General features: G+C 31.8%; 1 protein-coding gene and 1 long non-coding RNA gene across 3 annotated transcripts; one reads left to right on the top strand and one right to left on the bottom strand.

Annotated features, from left to right (window-relative positions):
* The first annotated feature begins 265 nt into the window (after window positions 1-265).
* Window positions 266-27886, top strand: LOC130443789 (nose resistant to fluoxetine protein 6-like). 2 transcript variants are annotated; one of them, XM_056778622.1, is made up of 14 exons: window positions 266-429; window positions 10881-11175; window positions 12259-12443; window positions 13580-13785; window positions 15882-15958; window positions 16358-16549; window positions 20354-20544; window positions 21086-21252; window positions 22765-22933; window positions 22995-23179; window positions 24925-25051; window positions 25108-25294; window positions 26248-26390; window positions 27761-27886. In XM_056778622.1, the coding sequence occupies exons 2-14, from the start codon at window positions 10968-10970 to the stop codon at window positions 27866-27868; spliced, it is 2145 nt and encodes a 714-aa protein (XP_056634600.1). In that variant the 5' UTR covers window positions 266-429; window positions 10881-10967; the 3' UTR covers window positions 27869-27886. The 2 variants fall into 2 exon arrangements, with proteins under 2 accessions (XP_056634600.1, XP_056634602.1); XM_056778624.1 differs by lacking the exon at window positions 20354-20544 and adding an exon at window positions 18418-18608 and having other exon boundaries at window positions 299-429.
* Window positions 16549-18376, bottom strand: LOC130443801 (uncharacterized). The gene is made up of 2 exons (XR_008909885.1): window positions 18179-18376; window positions 16549-18108 (listed from the first exon to the last, which is right to left on the bottom strand). It is a non-coding gene; the product is annotated as an uncharacterized LOC130443801 (long non-coding RNA).
* Window positions 27887-27942: the final 56 nt, after the last annotated feature.

Genomic DNA, 27942 nt, shown 5'->3' with positions numbered 1-27942 from the left:
TTCAGCTCTCTAGCAAACGTTACTCATTTATTTGACATTTCCCATCTCTAATATAAAATTAAATACCCTATGACCATAGATCTCAACGTTATTTCGTAGCTCTTGCACTATACACGTTACTGATATATTTGACATCTCCCATCTCTAATTCATCATTAAATACCATATACTATTTCGCAGTTCTTAAAACCGTTACTCATTTATTTGACATCTCCCATCTCTAATATAAGATATGGGTGATGCAAAAACTAGTAGAAAAAACTATGTATTTTATAAATAAATTAAAAACTACCATTATGGCTTTTTGTAAGCAAAGTAACCGATGCTACAACATCGAAAAAGCATTTATTCTACACAGGGAATAAATTAGTTTAAATGTAGAATATCATTTACGTGAGTTGATCTAGTTAAAGATGCATATTTGAAAAGGTAAGTTAATAATTTTTTTTTAATATGAAATTTGTTGATTATAACAAAAAAGTTAATTGATTTTAAAAAAAATATCTAGAATTACAAGTGGTTTGATAAATTTTAAGATTTTTTTATAAAAACCAGGTGTTTTTGAAGGATATGTCATAAATTTACATCTACTATTTTTTTATATACAGTGTGCACTTCAATTATGGAATAAAATTGTATATTTCTCCATAAATACCGGGGTGAGCGAACTTTTAAAATGGATTATGTGCAGCTCAAATCTGAACTTGAATGTACAGGGTGATTCAAACAAGTGTGTATTGATCATTTTCATAGTTTTGAGTTCATATATACAATTTTCGCTACGTAACCTAACCAAATATTATCTAAAGTACGAGGGGTTTAATGGATATGAATATTTTTATATAAAAATTAATGTTTTTTTAAGCTACAGTTCTAAAAATAAGCGCTCACCATTTTATATATACAGTGTGCACTTTAATTACGGGAAAATGTTTATTTTTGAGAGTTATAACAAATACCGGGGTGAGCGAACATTTAAAATGGATTATATGGAGTTCAAATATGAATTTGAATGTACAGGGTGATTCAAACAAGTGTGTATTGATCATTTTCATAGTTTTGAGTTCATATATACAATTTTCTCTACGTAACCTAACCAAATATTATCTAAAGTACGAGGGGTTTAATGGATTTGAATATTTTTATATAAAAATTAATGTTTTTTTAAGCTACAGTTCTAAAAATAAGCGCTCACCATTTTATATATACAGTGTGCACTTTGATTACGAAAAAATGTTTATTTTTGGAAGTTACAACAAATAACGGGGTGAGCGAACATTTAAAATGGATTATGTGCAGCTCAAATATGAATTTGAATGTACAGGGTGATTCAAACAAGTCTGTATTACTTATTTTCACTATACAAAAATATTATTAATAAGTTCTTGCTATGTTTTTGTATTGATTAGCCTGTGTTGCGATTTCTGCTTTAACAGTTAGGAAAATACTAAAATAGTACGTGCATAATGGATTATTTATGATTTCAACGAAGTGTTGTTCGCAGATGTACCTCCGAGTCCGCTAACTTCGTCAAATATTACTGCTTTTTCATTTTCGGCGCGTATTGATGATTATAGATCGTGTAGTCCTGCCCACTATCGAATATTTAACAACCAGGACATTTTCTTCTTTGTCCTTCGATCAACAGATGCACGAAATGATATTTTTTGTCACATCTCGTACGTTTCTAGTTTCAGTTTCAATTTCCACTTGACAAATCTTAGGTTAAGGTCAAAATCTGACAACTAAACATTCTTCTAAACCTCAAGAGGACTTATTGGGCTTGTTTAAATAAGTATAAAATCTACCAGACAGGAAATAGATTTTTTGTTCAATTCGTTTCGCGTAAAAGTGTTTTCTTTTTACATAAAACGGTGTTTTGTTTTAAATTATCGTAATCGGCGCAGGATTTTGTAAAATTTGAAGAAAATAGAAGCAATTCCCGTAATTAGTCAACATCCCTATTGATTCATGTGTATTTTTCACTTAAAAATAAAAGCGGTTTATCGGTTTATTTTGGTAGTTGGAATGAGTGATGACGAGCAAGATAAAAATCGATCTGAAGGCTTCAAACACCATTTACGTCGATGGAAACCGCAAATAAAACATTATTAAAAGGAAACCGTTACGAATTTAGTGACAAATATTAATAAGTGTTGTGTGGAGGAAGTGTAGTTTATTATTCTGTTGAATGGTAACGAAATTTGTGAACTATTTTCAAAATTATAATCGTTTGTAGTCGGTAAAAAAATTTTACAATAACAATTTTTATTGTTAAAATTTTTTAGCCTTTTATTTTTGTCACAAAGGAAGTTTTACCTTATTTAAATAGATTTCCATACCTATCGATTTCCATTTCCCAAAAATATTGGTAAAATAGTAAGCCATAAAGTTTTCAATAACGTATATTTGACCATCTGCTTCAAAAGACATTCAAATTGCTAGACACGGAACTTGCATGACAATTTGTAACACAAAAAAGTTGCTACTTCCCTTTGTACGTTTTAAAATAAAAATAAAACGGTAGAATTCTGAGTTAAAACGTGTGAATGGACTATAATTTTGACCTACCAAATTTTTGTACACAAAACTAGCTTCATTCCGTGACTAGTGACTAGATTTCACTATTATAGATTGAATACTAGTTTTACTAACTTTTTTTATCGGTTTTTGATATTTATTTCACTTTTATCGACTTTTTCAAGCGAGTTTTTTTCATAAATCGCTGGAAAATATGATGAAGAATCTCCATGGACATTTTCTACACTAAAAAAGTAGCTACTCCGGTTTGTATGCGTTTCAATAGAACTAAGACGGTAAAATCTCCAATTGCAGTGTATGAATGGACTATAATTTTGACCTACCAAATTTTTGTATACAAAACTAGCTTCATTCCGTGACTAGTAGACTAGATTTCACTGTTATGGATTGAATACTAGTTTTACTAACTTTTTTTATCGGTTTTTGATATTTATTTCACTTTTATCAACTTTTTCAAGCGAGTTTTTTTCATAAATCGCTGGAAAATATGATGAAGAATCTCCATGGACATTTTCTACACTAAAAAAGTAGCTACTCCGGTTTGTATGCGTTTCAATAGAACTAAGACGGTAAAATCTCCAATTGCAGTGTATGAATGGACTATAATTTTGACCTACCAAATTTTTGTATACAAAACTAGCTTCATTCCGTGACTAGTAGACTAGATTTCACTGTTATGGATTGAATACTAGTTTTACTAAATTTTTCTGTCGGTTTTTGATGTTTATTTAACTTTTATCAACTTTTTCAAGCGAGTTTTTTTCATAAATCGCTGGAAAATATGATGAAGAATCTCCATGGACATTTTCTACACTAAAAAAGTAGCTACTCCGGTTTGTATGCGTTTCAATAGAACTAAGACGGTAAAATCTCCAATTGCAGTGTATGAATGGACTATAATTTTGACCTACCAAATTTTTGTATACAAAACTAGCTTCATTCCGTGACTAGTGACTAGATTTCACTGTTATGGATTGAATACTAGTTTTACTAACTTTTTTTATCGGTTTTTGATATTTATTTCACTTTTATCAACTTTTTCAAGCGAGTTTTTTTCATAAATCGCTGGAAAATATGATGAAGAATCTCCATGGACATTTTCTACACTAAAAAAGTAGCTACTCCGGTTTGTATGCGTTTCAATAGAACTAAGACGGTAAAATCTCCAATTGCAGTGTATGAATGGACTATAATTTTGACCTACCAAATTTTTGTATACAAAACTAGCTTCATTCCGTGACTAGTAGACTAGATTTCACTGTTATGGATTGAATACTAGTTTTACTAAATTTTTCTGTCGGTTTTTGATGTTTATTTAACTTTTATCAACTTTTTCAAGCGAGTTTTTTTCATAAATCGCTGGAAAATATGATGAAGAATCTCCATGGACATTTTCTACACTAAAAAAGTAGCTACTCCGGTTTGTATGCGTTTCAATAGAACTAAGACGGTAAAATCTCCAATTGCAGTGTATGAATGGACTATAATTTTGACCTACCAAATATTTGTATACAAAACTAGCTTCATTCCGTGACTAGTGACTAGATTTCACTGTTATGGATTGAATACTAGTTTTACTAACTTTTTTTATCGGTTTTTGATATTTATTTCACTTTTATCAACTTTTTCAAGCGAGTTTTTTTCATAAATCGCTGGAAAATATGATGAAGAATCTCCATGGACATTTTCTACACTAAAAAAGTAGCTACTCCGGTTTGTATGCGTTTCAATAGAACTAAGACGGTAAAATCTCCAATTGCAGTGTATGAATGGACTATAATTTTGACCTACCAAATTTTTGTATACAAAACTAGCTTCATTCCGTGACTAGTAGACTAGATTTCACTGTTATGGATTGAATACTAGTTTTACTAACTTTTTTTATCGGTTTTTGATATTTATTTCACTTTTATCAACTTTTTCAAGCGAGTTTTTTTCATAAATCGCTGGAAAATATGATGAAGAATCTCCATGGACATTTTCTACACTAAAAAAGTAGCTACTCCGGTTTGTATGCGTTTCAATAGAACTAAGACGGTAAAATCTCCAATTGCAGTGTATGAATGGACTATAATTTTGACCTACCAAATTTTTGTATACAAAACTAGCTTCATTCCGTGACTAGTAGACTAGATTTCACTGTTATGGATTGAATACTAGTTTTACTAAATTTTTCTGTCGGTTTTTGATGTTTATTTAACTTTTATCAACTTTTTCAAGCGAGTTTTTTTCATAAATCGCTGGAAAATATGATGAAGAATCTCCATGGACATTTTCTACACTAAAAAAGTAGCTACTCCGGTTTGTATGCGTTTCAATAGAACTAAGACGGTAAAATCTCCAATTGCAGTGTATGAATGGACTATAATTTTGACCTACCAAATTTTTGTATACAAAACTAGCTTCATTCCGTGACTAGTAGACTAGATTTCACTGTTATGGATTGAATACTAGTTTTACTAAATTTTTCTGTCGGTTTTTGATGTTTATTTAACTTTTATCAACTTTTTCAAGCGAGTTTTTTTCATAAATCGCTGGAAAATATGATGAAGAATCTCCATGGACATTTTCTACACTAAAAAAGTAGCTACTCCGGTTTGTATGCGTTTCAATAGAACTAAGACGGTAAAATCTCCAATTGCAGTGTATGAATGGACTATAATTTTGACCTACCAAATTTTTGTATACAAAACTAGCTTCATTCCGTGACTAGTGACTAGATTTCACTGTTATGGATTGAATACTAGTTTTACTAACTTTTTTTATCGGTTTTTGATATTTATTTCACTTTTATCAACTTTTTCAAGCGAGTTTTTTTCATAAATCGCTGGAAAATATGATGAAGAATCTCCATGGACATTTTCTACACTAAAAAAGTAGCTACTCCGGTTTGTATGCGTTTCAATAGAACTAAGACGGTAAAATCTCCAATTGCAGTGTATGAATGGACTATAATTTTGACCTACCAAATTTTTGTATACAAAACTAGCTTCATTCCGTGACTAGTAGACTAGATTTCACTGTTATGGATTGAATACTAGTTTTACTAAATTTTTCTGTCGGTTTTTGATGTTTATTTAACTTTTATCAACTTTTTCAAGCGAGTTTTTTTCATAAATCGCTGGAAAATATGATGAAGAATCTCCATGGACATTTTCTACACTAAAAAAGTAGCTACTCCGGTTTGTATGCGTTTCAATAGAACTAAGACGGTAAAATCTCCAATTGCAGTGTATGAATGGACTATAATTTTGACCTACCAAATTTTTGTATACAAAACTAGCTTCATTCCGTGACTAGTAGACTAGATTTCACTGTTATGGATTGAATACTAGTTTTACTAAATTTTTCTGTCGGTTTTTGATGTTTATTTAACTTTTATCAACTTTTTCAAGCGAGTTTTTTTCATAAATCGCTGGAAAATATGATGAAGAATCTCCATGGACATTTTCTACACTAAAAAAGTAGCTACTCCGGTTTGTATGCGTTTCAATAGAACTAAGACGGTAAAATCTCCAATTGCAGTGTATGAATGGACTATAATTTTGACCTACCAAATTTTTGTATACAAAACTAGCTTCATTCCGTGACTAGTGACTAGATTTCACTGTTATGGATTGAATACTAGTTTTACTAACTTTTTTTATCGGTTTTTGATATTTATTTCACTTTTATCAACTTTTTCAAGCGAGTTTTTTTCATAAATCGCTGGAAAATATGATGAAGAATCTCCATGGACATTTTCTACACTAAAAAAGTAGCTACTCCGGTTTGTATGCGTTTCAATAGAACTAAGACGGTAAAATCTCCAATTGCAGTGTATGAATGGACTATAATTTTGACCTACCAAATTTTTGTATACAAAACTAGCTTCATTCCGTGACTAGTAGACTAGATTTCACTGTTATGGATTGAATACTAGTTTTACTAAATTTTTCTGTCGGTTTTTGATGTTTATTTAACTTTTATCAACTTTTTCAAGCGAGTTTTTTTCATAAATCGCTGGAAAATATGATGAAGAATCTCCATGGACATTTTCTACACTAAAAAAGTAGCTACTCCGGTTTGTATGCGTTTCAATAGAACTAAGACGGTAAAATCTCCAATTGCAGTGTATGAATGGACTATAATTTTGACCTACCAAATATTTGTATACAAAACTAGCTTCATTCCGTGACTAGTGACTAGATTTCACTGTTATGGATTGAATACTAGTTTTACTAACTTTTTTTATCGGTTTTTGATATTTATTTCACTTTTATCAACTTTTTCAAGCGAGTTTTTTTCATAAATCGCTGGAAAATATGATGAAGAATCTCCATGGACATTTTCTACACTAAAAAAGTAGCTACTCCGGTTTGTATGCGTTTCAATAGAACTAAGACGGTAAAATCTCCAATTGCAGTGTATGAATGGACTATAATTTTGACCTACCAAATTTTTGTATACAAAACTAGCTTCATTCCGTGACTAGTAGACTAGATTTCACTGTTATGGATTGAATACTAGTTTTACTAACTTTTTTTATCGGTTTTTGATATTTATTTCACTTTTATCAACTTTTTCAAGCGAGTTTTTTTCATAAATCGCTGGAAAATATGATGAAGAATCTCCATGGACATTTTCTACACTAAAAAAGTAGCTACTCCGGTTTGTATGCGTTTCAATAGAACTAAGACGGTAAAATCTCCAATTGCAGTGTATGAATGGACTATAATTTTGACCTACCAAATTTTTGTATACAAAACTAGCTTCATTCCGTGACTAGTAGACTAGATTTCACTGTTATGGATTGAATACTAGTTTTACTAAATTTTTCTGTCGGTTTTTGATGTTTATTTAACTTTTATCAACTTTTTCAAGCGAGTTTTTTTCATAAATCGCTGGAAAATATGATGAAGAATCTCCATGGACATTTTCTACACTAAAAAAGTAGCTACTCCGGTTTGTATGCGTTTCAATAGAACTAAGACGGTAAAATCTCCAATTGCAGTGTATTAATGGACTATAATTTTGACCTACCAAATTTTTGTATACAAAACTAGCTTCATTCCGTGACTAGTGACTAGATTTCACTGTTATGGATTGAATACTAGTTTTACTAACTTTTTTTATCGGTTTTTGATATTTATTTCACTTTTATCAACTTTTTCAAGCGAGTTTTTTTCATAAATCGCTGGAAAATATGATGAAGAATCTCCATGGACATTTTCTACACTAAAAAAGTAGCTACTCCGGTTTGTATGCGTTTCAATAGAACTAAGACGGTAAAATCTCCAATTGCAGTGTATGAATGGACTATAATTTTGACCTACCAAATTTTTGTATACAAAACTAGCTTCATTCCGTGACTAGTAGACTAGATTTCACTGTTATGGATTGAATACTAGTTTTACTAAATTTTTCTGTCGGTTTTTGATGTTTATTTAACTTTTATCAACTTTTTCAAGCGAGTTTTTTTCATAAATCGCTGGAAAATATGATGAAGAATCTCCATGGACATTTTCTACACTAAAAAAGTAGCTACTCCGGTTTGTATGCGTTTCAATAGAACTAAGACGGTAAAATCTCCAATTGCAGTGTATGAATGGACTATAATTTTGACCTACCAAATTTTTGTATACAAAACTAGCTTCATTCCGTGACTAGTAGACTAGATTTCACTGTTATGGATTGAATACTAGTTTTACTAAATTTTTCTGTCGGTTTTTGATGTTTATTTAACTTTTATCAACTTTTTCAAGCGAGTTTTTTTCATAAATCGCTGGAAAATATGATGAAGAATCTCCATGGACATTTTCTACACTAAAAAAGTAGCTACTCCGGTTTGTATGCGTTTCAATAGAACTAAGACGGTAAAATCTCCAATTGCAGTGTATGAATGGACTATAATTTTGACCTACCAAATATTTGTATACAAAACTAGCTTCATTCCGTGACTAGTGACTAGATTTCACTGTTATGGATTGAATACTAGTTTTACTAACTTTTTTTATCGGTTTTTGATATTTATTTCACTTTTATCAACTTTTTAAAGCAAGTTTTTTTTCATAAACCGCTGGAAAATATGATGAAGAATCTCCATGGACATTTTCTACACTAAAAAAGTAGCTACTCCGGTTTGTATGCGTTTCAATAGAACTAAGACGGTAAAATCTCCAATTGCAGTGTATGAATGGACTATAATTTTGACCTACCAAATTTTTGTATACAAAACTAGCTTCATTCCGTGACTAGTAGACTAGATTTCACTGTTATGGATTGAATACTAGTTTTACTAAATTTTTCTGTCGGTTTTTGATGTTTATTTAACTTTTATCAACTTTTTCAAGCGAGTTTTTTTCATAAATCGCTGGAAAATATGATGAAGAATCTCCATGGACATTTTCTACACTAAAAAAGTAGCTACTCCGGTTTGTATGCGTTTCAATAGAACTAAGACGGTAAAATATTGAATTGCAATGTATGAATGGACTATAATTTTGACCTACCAAATATTTGTATACAAAACTAGCTTCATTCCGTGACTAGTAGACTAGATTTCACTGTTATGGATTGAATACTAGTTTTACTAACTTTTTTTATCGGTTTTTGATATTTATTTCACTTTTATCGACTTTTTAAAGCAAGTTTTTTTTCATAAATCGCTGGAAAATATGATGAAGAATCTCCATGGACATTTTCTACACTAAAAAAGTAGCTACTCCGGTTTGTATGCGTTTTAATAGAAGTAAAACGGTAAAATCTCGAATTGCAGTATATGAATGGACTATAATTTTGACCTACGAAGTTCTGGTATACAAAACTAGCTTCTATGCTTCGTCTTTAAAGACAGAAGTAGGTAGAAACGTATGGATTCTACTTTTTAAAAGAAAATCCAATCAAAATATCTAAAATCAAGAGAAATCATCAAAAGAATTTTGAAAACTCCAGTTGATATCTGTTAGGGGGGAAAAGGCAATTCACAGTGAAATTCCCGACTCCTACATCAATATTAACCAGTTGTTAGATTCGGATTTCATTAAAATTTAATCACGAAAATGAAATTTCTCAAAACCTGATAACCCAACTACTGATTATTCGATAACAATTATAAACACAGGATGTTGCGTTAACCGAAGACCAGTTTTTATTGAATGATGATATACGAGGGTTATCTGCAAACTTTTCAAAATCAAATTCTATTTTTTTTTCACATTCAATCAGTATATTCCATCAAACGATGCATTGTAGTGATAGATACTATCGTTATTTTGCTTTTTCATGTCAAAGAACACATGACAGATGACACAAAACCAATTTAGACGACGCAGCACACATGACATGACACAGAACCCATTATAAGTGACAAATGACACAGAATATATGAAAAATGACGTTTGATGTCACAATCACTTCCAATGATCTCTTATTTCCCAAAATTAATGTTTTATTCAACATTAGAATTAGTACATATGTTATAAAAACCCCAGCCGCGTAGCTCGATTTCAAAATTATTTGAATTTGATTAGAAAAAATGGCGCCGTCATTTATTTACGACATTGGCATAACCTATTTCTTCTACGAACATTGATGAATTGCACTTATTTTTGTCTCATCCAATAAACAGTTCATTGACTAGAATAATTGAACATAACAGATGACACAGAACCCATGATAGATGACATAGATATCACAGAACACATTACAGATGACACCGAGCACATGACATGACAAATGACACAGAATTATGTAAAAGAAGACGCTTGATGTCACAATCGTTTTCAATAATCTTTGGTTTGTCGAAAAAATAAAAATTTATTATAATTAATTTTATTTAACGTGAAAATAAGTACGTATGTTATATAAACTTTATATCGAGTTGTTGACGCTATTTCTCCTACATTTATGAATTGCACTTATTTTTATATATTATTTTTTTTAACATTTTTTAATAGAAAATAAATTGTCTCATCCAATATACTGTTCAAGGACTCGAACAATTGAACATAACAGATGACACAGAACACATGATTGATGACATAGATATCACAGAACACATTACAGATGACACCGAGCAAATGACATGACAAATAACACAGAATATGTGAAAGATGACGTTTGATGCCACAATGATTTCAACGATCTTTGATTTGTCAAAAAATTTATTATTATATCACTAAAAACAATGATTTAAATGAAAAGTTTTTATCGAAAACCACGGAAAATGTAGGCTTTTTTTCAAAATAAAGTCGACTCATGTAATAAAAATAAAATTCAAATAATTAACAAAAAATATTGTTCGATGTGAAAAACCTTCTGTATTTCCCTTTAAAGATTATTCTCTTTTATCGTTTCAGATTGTGCAAAGGTTCGATTAGATAATTTTTATATAAACTCGGAAGTTTGAATCTGAAAACTGCAATTTCATACTGTAATTAGGAACAATGCGGATCATTTTAATTACACATTTGTTATTTTACGCATTCTATAACGTACGTTGTGGATACGAAGATTACTCTCTGTCATATTTAGATTTAATGGAACACGAAGGTGTTCAAAAAGTTTCCATGAGTTGCCAACATGCTCTAAAGGTGTTATCCGAAAGACTAACAAATCATAACTTCAACGATGACGATCTATGGGCTTTGAAAAGTAAGTACCTTCTTAAAAACCATAAAATATACGTCAAAATAGAGATTTGGCAACATACATTCTTTCATATCTAAATATTTCATAGATTTATTTGCGAACTATGATTTTTATTAGGGTTTCTATTCTGTTTTTTGTATAAATTTCAAATTTAACATTCTAAAAACAAAAATGTTCTCTTTTTTATTAATTATACAATTTTTTTATTTCATAAAAGAAAAAAAAACTGTTATTTTACTTAATGGCGTAGTAATCTATGATTCTTTCATTTCGTTCAGTATCTGATCAGCAAATAACTTTATCCGGATCACTTTCCGAACATTCAGATCATGATCCACTTAATTCGACTGTAGTTTCGTGACTTTTGACCTTGAATATGTTTTAACACAACCGCGAGGCTTTTGAGCAACTTTCAAAATGTCAAAATTAAGTTTCCAAGGACTTCCTTCCATTTTTGTAATTCTGAAGTAAAACTTCGGATCATACAGTTACAAGAACTGCGAATCCTTAAATTCTTCTCAGTCAAAGAGAAGTTTCAAAACATATATTAGGATCAACGTCAACCAACAAGGATTTTTTTAGATTCCTATCATCAGTGGACGTGATTCGGATCACTTTCCAAACATACAGATTCAGATCAATTTGATCACAAAACCACGAGGTTTTGGACAACTTTTAGAATGTCAAACTGAAGTGTCCAAAAGTTTTCAGTCTATTTAACGTGCCCTGAATTAAACCATACAGATTCAAAAACTGTTGATGCTTCAATTTTTGGCAGCAAAACGAAAGTTTCCAAACATATATTAGGATCAACGTCAACCAACAAGGATTTTTTTAGATTCCTATCATCAGTGGACGTGATTCGGATCACTTTCCAAACATTCAGATTCAGATCAATTTGATCACAAAACCACAAGGTTTTGGACAACTTTTAGAATGTCAAACTGAAGTGTCCAATAAGAATGTAGAATGGTCTGTAGTCGTGCTAGATTCTGCTTCTTCTTAGATATATTGTTGTCTTCTCGACTATCACACCAAATTCGATTGGATCATGAGAATAATTTCTTATTTTTAATTATTTCTTAGTGATGGATTCTACCTCTAAATTGCCAACTGGTCTACTCATCCATAATTATTACGATTACGGAAATTTCGATGAGTGCATCGAAATAGATTCCAAAAGAGACAATATTATGGGAAAATATTGTCTGGCCAATATGTTCGTCAACAAATCCACCATCGAAGATCCATCAGAATATTTAAAAAATCACGTAAGTTATTTTGAAATAAAAAAGATACTTCAAACAGTTTACGGTCTTTTAGAACTCATCAGCACATCTCTCTTATTAACAATGTATAAAGAATTTTTTGTTGTATTAAAAGCGCTTCCATCGTTTTTAACAACTAAAAATTGTGTTTCAACTGACTGCCTGCTAACTGCGATCTAACTTAGCGATTTTCTTTAATTAATTCACTTCCTGGCAGCTTAAGCTTGACATAATCGTTACTTTTATTGATTCTGCAAAGGAAACCTCAGAAAATTGAAACGAACTCGTTTCTATGACCAATTTTCCACCTTATTCGCCGGATCTTGCACCGTGCGATTTCTACCTCTTTCCTACGTCGAAACTACATTAAAATGTTCAAGATTTGAGTCTGTGCCATGAAGGAAAAAATCTTTAGAACAATGGAAGATTCGCACGGAGCGTTGTAGGGTTAAGGGAGGGGGTGATATTGAAGGTGATTATAAATAAATATTCATAATATCAGAACAAAATGTTTTATATTACCAATATCGTTATTTAATAGCCATAACTCGTATAAACGGAAGGGCCACGGCTACACTGATTTGTCCACAGACACTTTTCTATTTCCTTTTGAATCTAATATAAACTAAACTAAACACGTAATGGTAGGAGTTCAAGAAAATCCTACAAAATCTGGTGAGTGATGACTGCAACATCCAGCTCGTTAGGGTGCCCGGCAAAAAGACGAACCCACTCGCCAGATTGGGATTGACGAGGTCACCGATGCGCCCATAAATACTTGGGCAAGCCTCATACCTTGCCTAATGACATCAAGCCAAAGCGTCTGATGGATTTTTCAAAGAGCATCGGCCTTTGGTAACGCCAAGTGTGACACTACGGACCTAACTGAAGTCCTATGTGCTCAACGCTGTCCACAATGCTACTACGAACTAAATAATATCAGGGTACTTCATATTTTGCATATATATCCGAATCAGCAATAATTTATTATCTTAATTATTGATTGGTACATATAAAATTGTTGTTGTTACCAATGATTAACTGGAACAAAGACATTGTGAAAGACCACAAGTTATATTCCATTGATACACAATTCGATAGAGAGACTTTGTACCGAAAATATGTATAAATATTTTTAGGTTTACTTGAAGAATCTTCTATTGAAGATGTACGAAGATAACAGTCATTTGAGGTGGGCTTTTTGCTTACCCAGTAACTGTTCCAATGAAGATGCCTTGAAGGTGATTAACGTCACCGATAAATTGGGTTTCAGTGTCGCTTCTGTCAGTTGTCAAACCGCCAAAGAAGCTTTTCCGCCATTAGATAGAGATGGAATTATAGGAATGTGAGTTTCTAATCAAAATTTTCTATTTTTTCACGTGGTTCAATTTAGTAGTTGTTTGACAGCTATGAACGTTTACTGTGAATTTTTGAAAATGTTTGTCGTTATTATATCATTATTTTGAAAACGTGATTTGTTCTAATATAGAAATCAGAAGACTGTTTCGTTTATAGACAAAACTATGACGTCGATTTTGTTTTTAGTGAGGAAATTTAAAAAAAATTGCAAAGAATAAAGTTTCGTTTCATCTAGTTAATGTACCTGTTCACCGATTCGAAAATATCTCACAATGACACAAATTAAAATCACATTTGCTCCTCCGTATTCTCTATTAGCAAGATTTAGTCCTCCCGGATTATTTCCTATTCCCAAATGTGGTTATTGAATATTTTTTTTCTCATTATAAATCACTTAAACAGTTATTTTCAAACTTTTCACCATTCTATTCCACTATTTCCGATCTGAGTGTTTTTTCATACTTCAAGTATCAAATTTTGAAGTTTTTCAAATTCTCGTAAACTTTGTTTTCGTAAACAATAAGATTTTATCGAAAATTCTCGCATTTTCGAACGCAAAATAATACAAGGCCACTTATATGAAGATAGCTGTTTAATCATGTGAATATAGGGTCTTGTGAAAGAAAGAAGAATGACTTAACCTAATAACTAATTTATAGTCCTAGAAATGGGTCCTTCAATGAAATTATAAAAAAATCAAAGTTGTAGATTTTTCAATTCTACACAAATGAGGTCCCTTCGAGTTTTTCGTTATTATTGGTATTCACAATGTGAGGAAAGCTAGTTGTAAAGGGATGAAAATTATTAGTTTTTAGGCATTTCAAAAAAACTAAACATTGGTTGAGACTTTCATTTTATCATTGGAAATAAGTTCCCAGAAGTCTCTATCGATCCCATTGATATTAATTAATGATTATTACTGAAGTTTTTACAAAAAATTCTCGAGGAGCTGAATTTTGGCAGAAACTTTGAGTTTACCATTAGAAATAATTGCCTAGAAGTTCGTGTGAACCCCATTGAAATAAATTGATGATTTTGGTTGGATTTTAGCTAAGTCTTTAGTTTTTCTATATGAACTGGCAATCACTTTCTTAGTCTGGTCAAAATAGACATTTTGATTACCAAAGTTTTCTGAAAAGGTAAAGAATCGGGGTTTACCATTAGAAATAGTTGGCTTGAAGTCCTTATGAACCCCATTGATGTAAATTAATGATTTTTATTGGATTTTAACAAAAAGTCTTTAATTCTTCCTATATAAACTGGCAATCATCTTCTTTGTTCTGTCAAAATAGGCATTTTGATTTAAAAAAATTCCCGAAGAGTTAAATTTTGGTAGAAACTTTGGGTTTACCATTAGAAATAATTGCCTAGAAGTTCTTGTGGTCCCCATTGATATAAATTAATGGTTTTTATTGGATTTTAGCAAAAAGTCTTTAATTCTTCCTATATAAACTAGCAATCACTTTCTTAGTCTGGTCAAAATGGACTTTTTGTTTACTAAAACTTTTCAAATAGCTAAATTTTGGTAGAAACTTTGAATTTACCATTAGAAATAACTTCCCAGAAGTCCCTGTCGACCCCATTGATATAAATCAATGATTTTGATTGGATTTTAGCAAAAAACTTGAAGTTTTAATTAAAAAATTCCCGAGGAGCTAAATTTTGGTAGAAACTTTGAGTTTATCATTAGAAATAATTGCCTAGAGGTTCTTGTGGACCCCATTGATATAAATTAATGATTTTGATTGGATTTTAGCAAAAAACTTGAAGTTTTAATTAACCAAATGGATTAAAAACGAAATTTTATTTTCTTATAATCTCAATAGAATAATTTTTTAAGCACTTTAGAAATATTTTTTCAAATAAAACTCAATTTTTTAGAATTTTTAAACTTCAATTTTCATAATTTAGTTAAAACACTTCTTATTAAATTTGTATTTCCGAGGAGAAATAACAAAAAATTTTAAAAAAATCCATTTGAAACACATCAAAATAAATTATATCGAAAATTCAAGAACTTAACTAAAAAAACAATTTTCTTCGATCAATTTCGATTTTCAAAATAATTTTTATTTATTTCAGCACAGTTTTTGGTATAATTTTTGTTTTGGTAGCAATTTCCACGGCAATAGATTTGTATTACTTGTACAAACCGCAAGGTAATACTTTTATTTCCATTAAAATGACTCAAGATAGTTTTTTTGTCTATCTCAAAATATAATTTATCGATCGCACCTCGTATAGTTATTACCAATCTCAAACTTTGTTAGGTGATATATAGACAATGTTTTTTTAGCATTAATAAGTTTTAATCACCCTGGTATATACATATTTTGAAATAGATGCAGTTAAATTAATTGAAAAAATTAATTTAATTGCATCTATTTAAACAAAGATTTTTATCATATCAATACATCGATATAAATTTTATTTTAGTATAAACGTGTCTTCAATAATTCATAAAAGTCTTATTTATATCTAATAATCACTAAATTAGCTACGAGGGCAGGTCGATTTATAATTAAAAAATGTCCGTTTTGTTTTACGTCAATTTTTAGGTTATGAAAGTTCGAAAAAAACAAAAAAACGTGACATAATGAAAGAACCGCTAGTAGAACCAATGGATGATTCATCTGAACATCGAAACGTCGATTTAAACACTGAAATTTTGAAACAACCCCATAAATATAATAATAATTTAACCGAAAATCAAAATGGCGAAGTGGCAACGAAAATTATAAAACGATCTGGTAACTGATAATTTTTTTTTATCAAAACGTTTTTATTTAAGTTTTTTTTTGTTGATTTATCACTAGTATTTACATTCTACTAACACGAGTCTCACCAATACATTATACAAATATAAAAACTAAGAACAATAATATGGACACGTTCAAAATGCAGCAAAAACAATGTTACACTACCCAACAAAATCACATTATCATCAGACGCTTGAATAACTATACACAGAGGTCAAATACTTCAATTTACACACAATTATCTTCATAGTACGGTCAAAATAGGTATTTTAAGTAGCAACAATTTGCAATGAGCTAAATTTTGGGTTTATTGTTTGAAATGAGTTCCCAGAAGTCCTTGTGGACCCCGTTGATGTTATTTGATGATTTTGATGCGATTTTAGCAAAAAGTCTTTAGTTCCTCATATATAAATTGGCAATCATCTTCTTTGTCCTGTCAAAATGAGCATTTTGATTAACAAAAATTCCTAGGGAACTAAATTTTGGTTGAGACTTTGAGTTTACAATTAGAAATAAGTTCCAGAAGTCCCTGTCGATCCAATTGAAATTAATCAATGATTTTGAGTTTTTACAAAATTTTTTTAGTTCTTCTCAGTAAACTGGCAATCTTCTTTGTTTGGGCAAAATAGGAATTTTGATTAAAAAAATTCCCGAGGAGCTAAATTTTGGTAGAAACTTTGAGTTTACCATTAGAAATAATTGCCTAGAAGTTCTTGTGGACCCCTTTGTTATAAATTAATGATTTTGATTGGATTTTAGCAAAAAGTCTTTAGTTCTTCCTATATAAACTAGCAATCACTTTCTTAGTCTGGTCAAAATGGACTTTTTGTTTACTAAAACTTTTCAAATAGCTAAATTTTGGTAGCAACTTTGAATTTACCATTAGAAGTAATTACCTAGAAGTTCTTGTGAACCCCATTGATATAAATTAATGATTTTGATTGGGTTTTAGCAAAAAGTTTTTAGTTTTTCCTATATAAACTGGCAATCACTTTCTTAGTCCGTTCAAAATGGACTTTTTGCTTACTAAAACTTTTCGAAGAGCTAAATTTTGGTAGAAACTTTGAATTTACCATTAGAAATAATTACCTAGAAGTTCTTGTGGACCCCACAGAAATAAATTAATAATTTTAAATGGATTTTTTCACTTCTTCCAATGTAAATTAGGAGTCATCTTTCAAATCCGACAAAATAGACATTTCAAATAATAAAAATTCCTAAAAAATAGAAGTTTGGAGGTGACTTAGTGCTTAACATTAACTTAAGGCTTGTTCTTCTTCCAGTTTCTTGTCTACTTCTCTTAGTCTTCCTTCTATTATGTTAATGTATATTTTGTTATGCATATTGGTCTGTAGTTTACGCAACTTGTTTATTCCCCTTTCTAGTGGATTATAACAATCAAATTCTCCTCTCATTCTTGTAGTATTATTTCTAACCTTCATCATCTTCCATATCCACATCTTCCCTTCTTCTCCCAGGTAACCTAATCATTTCTGGATATTTATCTTATCCGTTCCTCTCGTTTTGTCGATTATTTTCCTCTTTGACTTCTACTAAAAGGAATTCGACGCATTTAATATTTTTCTAAAGTTTTGTATTCTATATCTTCAATTCCTTTACCTCCTCTTTTTATTTTATGTAGTTTTTTTTATGTTGATCCCAAAAATATTAAAAAATAAACAAAGTATACGAGGTTATAACTAAAATTTCATTTCTTCTTTTTTATTTCTAGTTATAAATCGAAAACATAATCACATTATACAATATAACTCTTCTTCTTACTCCTTTCAAACCGACACACATCTACAGAATGTTTATCGTTTCGGTTACTATTCGAACTGTGACGTCATTTTTTTTAGATGTGAACCCAATTTTTTTGGTTTTTTCCCTTTACTCCAACAGTAAATTTTTGTTTCGAGGACCAAATCGTCCTTCGGATTTATTTTGCTTAAATGGATTGAGAGTTTTAAGCATGTTGTGGATTTTATTAACACATCTATGGATATTTTATCGAATTGCACCAGTTTTGAACTGTAATTACATGAACAGTGTAAGTAATATTTATAAATGCAATTGACAATTTCATCGTTAAAACTATTAATAATTCAAAAAAAACAAATTGTGTTCCAAAATTATTTACGATAACGGAACAGTGATTTTTAAGAGGTTGGCAACATTTATAATGTCAATTTCCGACATTTTTTTTATGTCATGTGTCAATATTTTACATATGTATTACATAATTAGTTTTAATATTCGAATAAAGGAAACTATTTCCATTTTTGCATAGATATTAATAAAAATAGAATTCAGAGTATTAATTAAAAGTGTTTACGTCGAAAAAAACCGAAGATGAGTTACGTAAATATTATACTGAAAGCGCTCTGTTCCCCGAAAAGATTTTTACGCAATTTTCAAGGGGCTGATATGAAGTTTTTATAAAAAACAAATGAAATTTGATTCAAAATGTGAAATGATTAGGTTAGGTTGCCTATCCCACAGTGACAACTTCCTCAAATCGCTCAAAATGAAATATACCACGGCTTCGTTATAGTTATTTCGATAAAAAAGAATTTGTAAACAAATTCGGTTCCGATTTAAGACCCCAACGAAATGGGATACATACCCATCAAGTATATTTACCATACTTCAATAAGGGTTTGATTGTTGTTGGTATTGATTGCTGAACCCTTCTGGTCGACTGTAAAGTCGCACACCACAACACAGGAGACGTGATGTTGTTTATGGTACCAAAAGTAGCTGAAATCTGTCTGTAATTTCATAGTTGCCTTTGGAAGTATGGCAATAATATCTTGAACTCAATCTATTCTGTAAAATATCATGTTTTGGGAAACACGAAATGATAAGAGATCACTTCGAACAAGCGAAAGGATTCAAATCAGCTGTTGAACGGATCTTACCATTTTTATAGCATCTCTAGTTATTGAACAGGCTTCTGGGATCATAGGGGTGGTTATGTGCACTGCCTCTCAACTTTTCTTTCCTCTTTTTCATCTCTAGACTGCTGACGAGAGCAGTGAATGTTAAGGATTGAACAGTTTCCTATAATGCAAAGTAATGTGCTCCCCCAGGTCTCTGTATGACTATTGAGGGTGGCTCTTCTTTCCCTTTTTCCACCTCTACTCTGCCGGCAAGATAAATGAGTGTTAAGGGTGAAATGGTTTCTTGTAGTACTGAGAAATATGCCCCTCCAGGTCTCCAGAGACATTATAGGAAGCATTTCTATAGTTTTCTTGCTCCACCAGGTCATCAAATACAGTTGGATTTCCAATTGAGCCATTGTAGAAAGAAAGACGAACTTTCTGAATCGTATGTGGTTATGTTCACAATTATATGAATGAAGCATTGGATTGGATTGGAGTGCGATGATGTTGTCAATGCATTTAACACTTCTTACAACCTTTGATGGTTCCTGCGCCCACTTTAGCCTCTATTATTTTTCCTAGACTGGATTAACGACGTTTCGAAGCCTGTTCACCTTCTCATATGTATATTGATCACTCGAGGAACTTCCAAGAACTAGAGCTTGGCATCTGGGAGTTCAGAAGGAGGCTGAACGTCCTGAATGAGTAGTAATTTTAGTTGTCACCAAATTGTGAGTCAGAGTTTGAAGACCTGGTTGGTTTGTGTGTTGTGGTTACCAGAGGAATGAAATCGTGAAATTTTCGGAATTAGAATTACGTTAATTTGCTGCATATTGAAGTTGGTGTAGTGAAACTCGTCGAGGTTGGAATAAATAACGAAAATTCCAGAATTTTGCGCAAATTGTTTTAGATATCGCGCAGATTCTTCTCAGTTTTTCTATCTATTCAAACAGCAAACGTTTGTTTACTGTACAAAATCGTCCTTCGGGTTTATCTTGCTTAGATGGACTTAGAGTTTTGAGCACTTTATGGATAATATCTCTACATTTACTCATGCTGTACGTTTGGCAACCGAATTTGAATCCCTACGACGTGGTTAGCGTAAGTTTACAAAAATTATTTATATTGTTATTGATTCCCGAACATATTTACGTATAAAGGAGAAACGCCCGCCAATTTCGATTTAAAAACAACTGAAACATGAAAAAAACGCAAACTTTGAAGATTCCTCAAAACTTTCCTGCAGCCTCCTTCAGTTTTTCAAGTTCTTCCTCAAACGATGAAGTAACTAAATGTTCTGGTTTATGGAATTTCACGGTTGTACGTTGAAGTTTGAAGGATCTGATGGACTGTACATGGAGCTGCTACGTTACGTCTGGGATCATCATTTCTTTGGTTCCAACCGTTAACGAAGTGATGACGCCACTCTAAATTCATTCAAGATCCTTTGGAAAACCTTCGGGTGAAGCTAGATGGGCGACAAATAATATTCCATTTAATTTTGATGTTTCAGCAACCATTACATGGAACCGGTATCGATTTTGGCGGGCTTTTTCTTTGTTTTTGGGTCTTTACGTTCGATATTATATTCTTTTCTATTTTTTCATACCTTCTTGTGTCTTTACTGTCTTTTTTTTTGTAGTATATTCGTCAAGTCAACAGCACGATTTTTATCGGCGGTTCATTAGGCTGCGATACATTTTTATTAGTAGGAGGAACTCTGGTGGCATATTTATATTTTAAAAAGGATGAAAAAAACTTATCCTCTGTTAAAGGAATTCTCAAACACTACCTCCATCGGTATATACGGTAAGAAATAAACGTTTTAATACATTTGTTTTTCAATTGACCCCCGTATAATTTGAATTAATTTGTAATAATTTCTCCCAAGTCTAATGGTTGATTTTTGCCATGTTCCAATTCCGAAATCTTCCATCCTGTTCTACTTCCGTAATTTTCGTTCCACTCCCAAAATTTTCGATCCATTTCATTAATTCTCCATTCCACATCAGATATTACCGCTCCGCTTTCAAAATTTCCGTTCCACTTCGAAAATTTCCTGTTACTCTTCGGTAATTTTCGTACCACTCCAGAAATTTACGTTTCATTTATAAAATTTCCCATCTGCCCCCAGAATTTCTGTTCCACTCCCGAAATGTCCTGTTTCACTTCTGTAATTTTCGTTCCACTTTACTTTACGATCAATGTTAACTGGAAGGATGAAAATATCGAGTGAAACAACTCAAATATCGACCTTTAAGTAGAACGATGCAAATATTAAGTGGAAGGATGCAAATATTAAGTGGAAGGATGCAAATATTCAGTGGAAGGATGCAAATGTTAAGTAGAACAATGCAAATTTTGAGTAGAATGAAGGAAATATTGACCTTTAAGTAGAACGATGCAAATATTAAGTGGAGGGATGTAAATATTAAGTGGAAGGATGCAAATGTTAAGTAGAACAATGCAAATTTTGAGTAGAATGAAGGAAATATTGACCTTTAAGTAGAACATTGCAAATATTATGTGGAGGGATGTAAATGTTAAGTAGAACAATGCAAATGTTGAGTAGAATGACGGAAATATTGACCTTTAAGTAGAACGATGCAAATATTAAGTGGAGGGATGTAAATGTTAAGTAGAACAATGCAAATGTTAAGTAGAACAATGCAAATGTTGAGTAGAATGAAGGAAATATTGACCTTTAAGTAGAACGATGCAAATATTAAGTGGAGGGATGTAAATGTTAAGTAGTACAATGCAAATGTTGAGTAGAATGAAGGAAATATTGACCTTTAAGTAGAACGATGCAAATATTAAGTGGAGGGATGTAAATGTTAAGTAGAACAATGCAAATGTTAAGTAGAACAATGCAAATGTTGAGTAGAATGAAGCAAATATTGACCTTTAAGTAGAACGATGTAAATATTAAGTGGAGGGATGTAAATGTTAAGTAGAACAATGCAAATGTTAAGTAGAACAATGCAAATGTTAAGTAGAACAATGCAAATATTGACCTTTAAGTAGAACGATGTAAATATTAAGTGGAGGGATGTAAATGTTAAGTAGAACAATGCAAATTTTGAGTAGAATGAAGGAAATATTGACCTTTAAGTAGAACGTTGCAAATATTTAGAAGGACTAGGCAATCTTAAAGTGGAAAGATGCGTAAATTATGTTGAAAGGTGCATACGTTAAGTGGAAAGATGCAAATCCTAAATTTCAAGTGGAACGATGTAAATATTGAGTGAAACGCATCTTTGGACATGATTATGGAGCCCGTCGACTTTTTATAATGAATAATTTCTTTTTTTTTGTCAGTTTAACGCCAGCTCTATTAGGCGTAATCCTATTCACCATAACAACATTTAAATACATTGATTCAGGACCGAATTGGGTAGATGGTACTACGGAGATGAGGGAGTCGTGTAAACAATATTGGTGGTCGGCTTTGTTGTACATCCAAAATCAATTGAACGTCGATTCAATGGTAAAACCAACTAAAAAAAAAAATTATTTATTTTTTTTTTACTTTTTGAATTCGTTTTTAGTGCATCCGTCATTCTTGGTACATAAACGTCGATATGCAACTGTATTTACTGTCGCCCATTATTTTGGGGATATTGAAGAAAAATGCGAAAATGGGCATTTTCGCTATAACAATAGCAGCTTCACTTTCGATGTGGGTTTATTATAGAAGGGAAATGGATAACGAGATGAGCGGAGCGCATTCTAAGTGAGTAGATATACTTTTTTACATATATTATGACTATCTATAATTATTTTTTCACTGCGCGCCGAGCACTGCAAACATTAAGTGGAACAGAGCAAACATGGACTGGAGTAGTGCAAACATGGAGTGGTAAAGTAGTAGTAGTGCAAGCTTGGAGTGGTAGAGTGCAAACATGAGGTGGAGTAGTGCAAACGTGGAGTGGAACTGTGCAAACATGGAGTGAAGTAGTGCAAACTTGGAGTGGTATAGTGCAAACACATGAAGTGGTATATTTAGTTACTATAAAAAAATGAGTTCAATATGGCTTGCGCTTACTATTACTAGTACCATTTGATGAACATCGATGATTTATGACTCGATTCAGCTCTGCATGGTTCCAATCTCCCAATTACTACCACCATTTGGTGGATTTTGTTTTCATGACTGAATCCAGGTTCAATATGGCTTGCTCTTCCCATAACTATTACCATTTGTATGGTATTTGGATGTTTATGACTCAATTGAGCTCTATATGGTTCAAATCTACCCAATACTACCCATATTTGGTAGATTTTGTTAAATTTATGACCAAATTCGATTTCAATATGTCTTGTTCTTCCTATAACTGCTACCATATGGTATATTTAGATAATTTACGACCCAATTTAGCTCTGTATGGTTCAAATCTTCCCATTACTACCACTATTTGGTGGATTTTATGATCAAATTCGAGTTCTATATGGCTTGTTCTATCTAAAAGTTTGTGAATTTGGATGATTCATGATTTAATTTAACCCTATATGGTTCAAATATACCCAATACTACCCATATTTGGTAGATTTTGTTAAATTTATGACCAAATTCGAGTTCAATATGTCTTGTTCTTCCTACAACTGCTACCATTTGGTATATTTATATAATTTACGACCCAATTCAGCTCTGTATGGTTCAAATCTTCCCATTACTACCACTATTTGGTGGATTTTGTTGATTTTATGATCAAATTTGAGTTCGATATGGCTTGTTCTATCCAAAATTACTACCAGTTTGTGAATTTGGATGATTCATGATTTAATTTAACCCTGTATGGTTCAAATATACCCAATACTACCCATATATGGTAGATTTTGTTAAATTTATGACAAAATTCGAGTTCAATATGTCTTGTTCTTCCTACAACTGCTACCATTTGGTATATTTAGATAATTTACAACCCAATTCAGCTCTGTATGGTTCAAATCTTCCCATTACTACCACTATTTGGTGGATTTTATGATCAAATTCGAGTTCGATATGGCTTGTTCTTTCCAAAATTACTACCAATTTGTGAATTTGGATGATTTATAGTTTTAATGTAACTGTGTATGGTTCAAATATACCAATTACTACCATCATTTGGTGTATTTTGTTGATTTTAATGATTATAATTAGAGATTTTGGATTCACCGGTTTGAAACACTCTAATATTGGGTTTGTTCCTCTGCAGAGTTTGGATTGGGATGCTTTTGAATGGGTTTATTTTCATATGCGTGTACTGAGTGTAAACATTAAATGGAACAGTGCAAACATTGAGTGGAACAGTACAAACATTGAGGGGAACAGTGTAAACGTTGAGCGGAATGCTGCTATACGTAGAACCAAAAAAAATTCCACAAATATTTTAATTGCTCGAATTCTGACGTAAGATCAACGTCATGCAACTGTATTAGGTTGAAAATCCTTAAAATCGTCCTTAATAATTAATCATTTGTTATAATTTTAAATTTTAGGGATCCTTTGGCTATGTTCGATACAGATTACTATAAAACCGAAACGAGGGCAGCTCCTTGGTTGATGGGTACAATTTTAGGTTACTTTTTAACCAAAAAAGAATACGCAAATTATAAAATATCGAAGGTACTTTTTTTTTCTAACGGCAATAAACCAAGTTTTAATCACCTATTTACTTTTAGAAATATCTAATACCTCTTTGGGTCTCGAGTTTGACTCTAATAGTTCTCGTTGTGATCGCTAGTCAACCGACGTTACGAAATAACGACAGTTACTTATACGAAAGTGCTTTATACGCGGCCATCTCTAGACCGTTATTTGCCCTGGGTGTTGTTTGGGTGATATGGGCGTGCGCGACAAACAACGGAGGTAAATGTTCATTTTTTTCCCTTACAATCCTTGAATTTCTATCCAAGGTTTGTTCTTGTTAGCCGCACTGGAACTGTACCAGTTCATAAGCTTGTTATTGTTAACCACACTGGAACTGTACTGAACTGGACCGGTGCAGTTCATAAGTTTGTTCTTGTTAGCCGCACTGGAACTGTACTGAACTGGACCAGTTCATAAGTTTGTTCTTGTTAACCGCATTGGAACTATACTGAACTGTACCAGTTCATAAGTTTGTTCCTGTTAACCACACTGGAACTGTACTGAACTGGATCGGTGCATAGATTTGTTCTTGTTAGCTGCATTGGAACTGTACTAGTTCATAAGTTTGTTCTTGTTAACCACACTGGAACTGTACTGAACTGGACTGGTGCATAGATTCGTTCTTGTTAGCTGCATTGGAACTGTACTGAACTGGACCGGTGCAGGCCAGTTCATAAGTTTGTTCTTGTTAACCGCACTGGAACTGTACTGAACTGGACCAGTTCATAAGTTTGTTCTTGTTAGCTGCATTGGAACTGGACCAGCGCAGGCCAGTTCATGAGTTGATTGTTCCATTTGAGGTTATTTGATGTGATTTATGCCTTAACAATAATGGAAAACGATTTAGTCTTGCACTGCACTGGCTGAACTGACTCTAGGTCCAGTGCAAGTAGTACAGTGAACTGGGAGAACTAGTTCTCTTGCACTGCTACTAGGAACAGCGACACTAGCGCTGGTTCTGCTACAAAGAACGCTTTAGTGTACACTAGTTCTGCCAGTGGAGCCATGTTAAACTGTTGGAAGACAATTGGTTTATTCTTCTCCAATTACCCAAATAAAAAAATAGAATCGTTGCCATTAGGCGTTTAAACATAAAAAAGAACGAGGTGAAAACGTTTCGAGTCTATAACAGCGTTGCCAGTTTGAATTATTAATATTATCATAATTTTCAGGTCTGATAAATAATTTTCTGTCGCTGCCTGTTTTTAATTTACTCAATAAATTTATATACAGCGTGTACCTGTTACATTTGATGGTTCTGAATCACGTTCTGTTCGCTATGAGGACGCCGAAATATTTTAGCACCTTCGAATTGGTAAGTAACGAAAAAAAAATAATTTCGAATGGTATATTTACGATTTTTTCCGAAATAGGATTAAGCTTGGCAACGTAGCGGTATCGAAACCGTTTTAATTAAATTTTTTTTTAAATAGTACTACTACTAATTGTGTGGCCTTAAGTTATATTTTATCGAGATTCACGTTTACACGAAATTATGTTTCAGAAAAATCAATAAAAAATGGTTTTTCTCTTTAAATTGATAATATATTTTGATAGAACTGATAGTAGATTTTTTTATCAATAAATTGATCACTATTAATGATTTATGACCAAATTCAAGTTCATTAAGGCTCATATGGCTCAAATGTACTCATTACTACCAGTTTTTAGTAGATTTGGATGGTGTATGACTCAATTTAGTTCAACATGGCTCAGACCTCCCCTTTACTACCATTATTTGGTGGATTTTGTTTATTTTATGACCAAATTCAAGTTCAATATGGCTCTTTCTTCCCATTCCTACCCCCATTTGATGATTTATGACTCAACTAACTTTATTTGGCTCAAACTTCCCCTTTCCTACCACTGTGTAGTGGATTGGATGATTTATAACTCAATTTAGCTCTTTACGGCTCAATTTTTTTCCTTTCCTACTACCATTTGATGCTTTGTGTCTCAATTAACTTTATTGAGCTCAATTTTTCAATTTTCTACCATTATTTGTCGAATCCGATTATTTATGACTCAATTTAACTCTTTATGGCTCAAATGTTTGCCTTTCCGACCCCCATTTCATGATTTATGACTCAATTATAAACTTTATTTGGCTCAAATGTTTCCTTTTCTACCTCTACCTACCACTATTTGTTGTATCCTGAAGATTTAAACTCAATTTAGCTCTTTATGACCTAATTCAAGTTCAATATGGCTCTTTCTTCCCATTCCTACCACTATTTGATGACTTTTGACTCTATTTTGTTCTATGCGGCTCAAATGTACTCATTACTACCAGTTTTTAGTAGGTTTTGTCGATTTTATGTCGATTCATAATTTAATTAAGGTCAATATGGCTTGGTCTTTCCATTATTCCTACCATTTGATGATTTATAACTCAATTTAGCTCTAAACGGCTCAACGCTTCCCATTACTACTACTTCATAGTAGATTGGATATTTTTAAATATTGAATTGTGTGATATATCTTGACTAAATAAATAATAAATTGATAAAAATTTTGTGGCCCCAGTTTCTGTTTTATCAAGATTCACATTTACACAAAATATTTTTTCAGGAAAATTAATAAAAAATGGGATTTCTCTTTATTTGTTGATATATTTTAATGGAGCTGAAAATAGATTTTTTTATCTATAAAATGAACAGTATTAATTTAATTTATATCTTTCAGGCTTATTCATATTGTGGTTTGGTGTTACTAACCTTTGCGGTATCAATATTTTGGGTACTGATATTCGAAATTCCGATGATGGCGTTGGAAAAAATTATTCTACCATAAAATTAGATCATTATCTGGTAGATTTGATGATTCATTTCGAAAAAAAAAAAAAAAAAATTGGGGAAAAATATGCT

Source organism: Diorhabda sublineata, chromosome 5 (assembly GCF_026230105.1).
Source record: "Diorhabda sublineata isolate icDioSubl1.1 chromosome 5, icDioSubl1.1, whole genome shotgun sequence".
Taxonomy (NCBI): domain Eukaryota; kingdom Metazoa; phylum Arthropoda; class Insecta; order Coleoptera; family Chrysomelidae; genus Diorhabda; species Diorhabda sublineata.
Note: the sequence above shows the minus strand (reverse complement) of the source record. Positions and strands in the feature narration are given on the sequence as shown.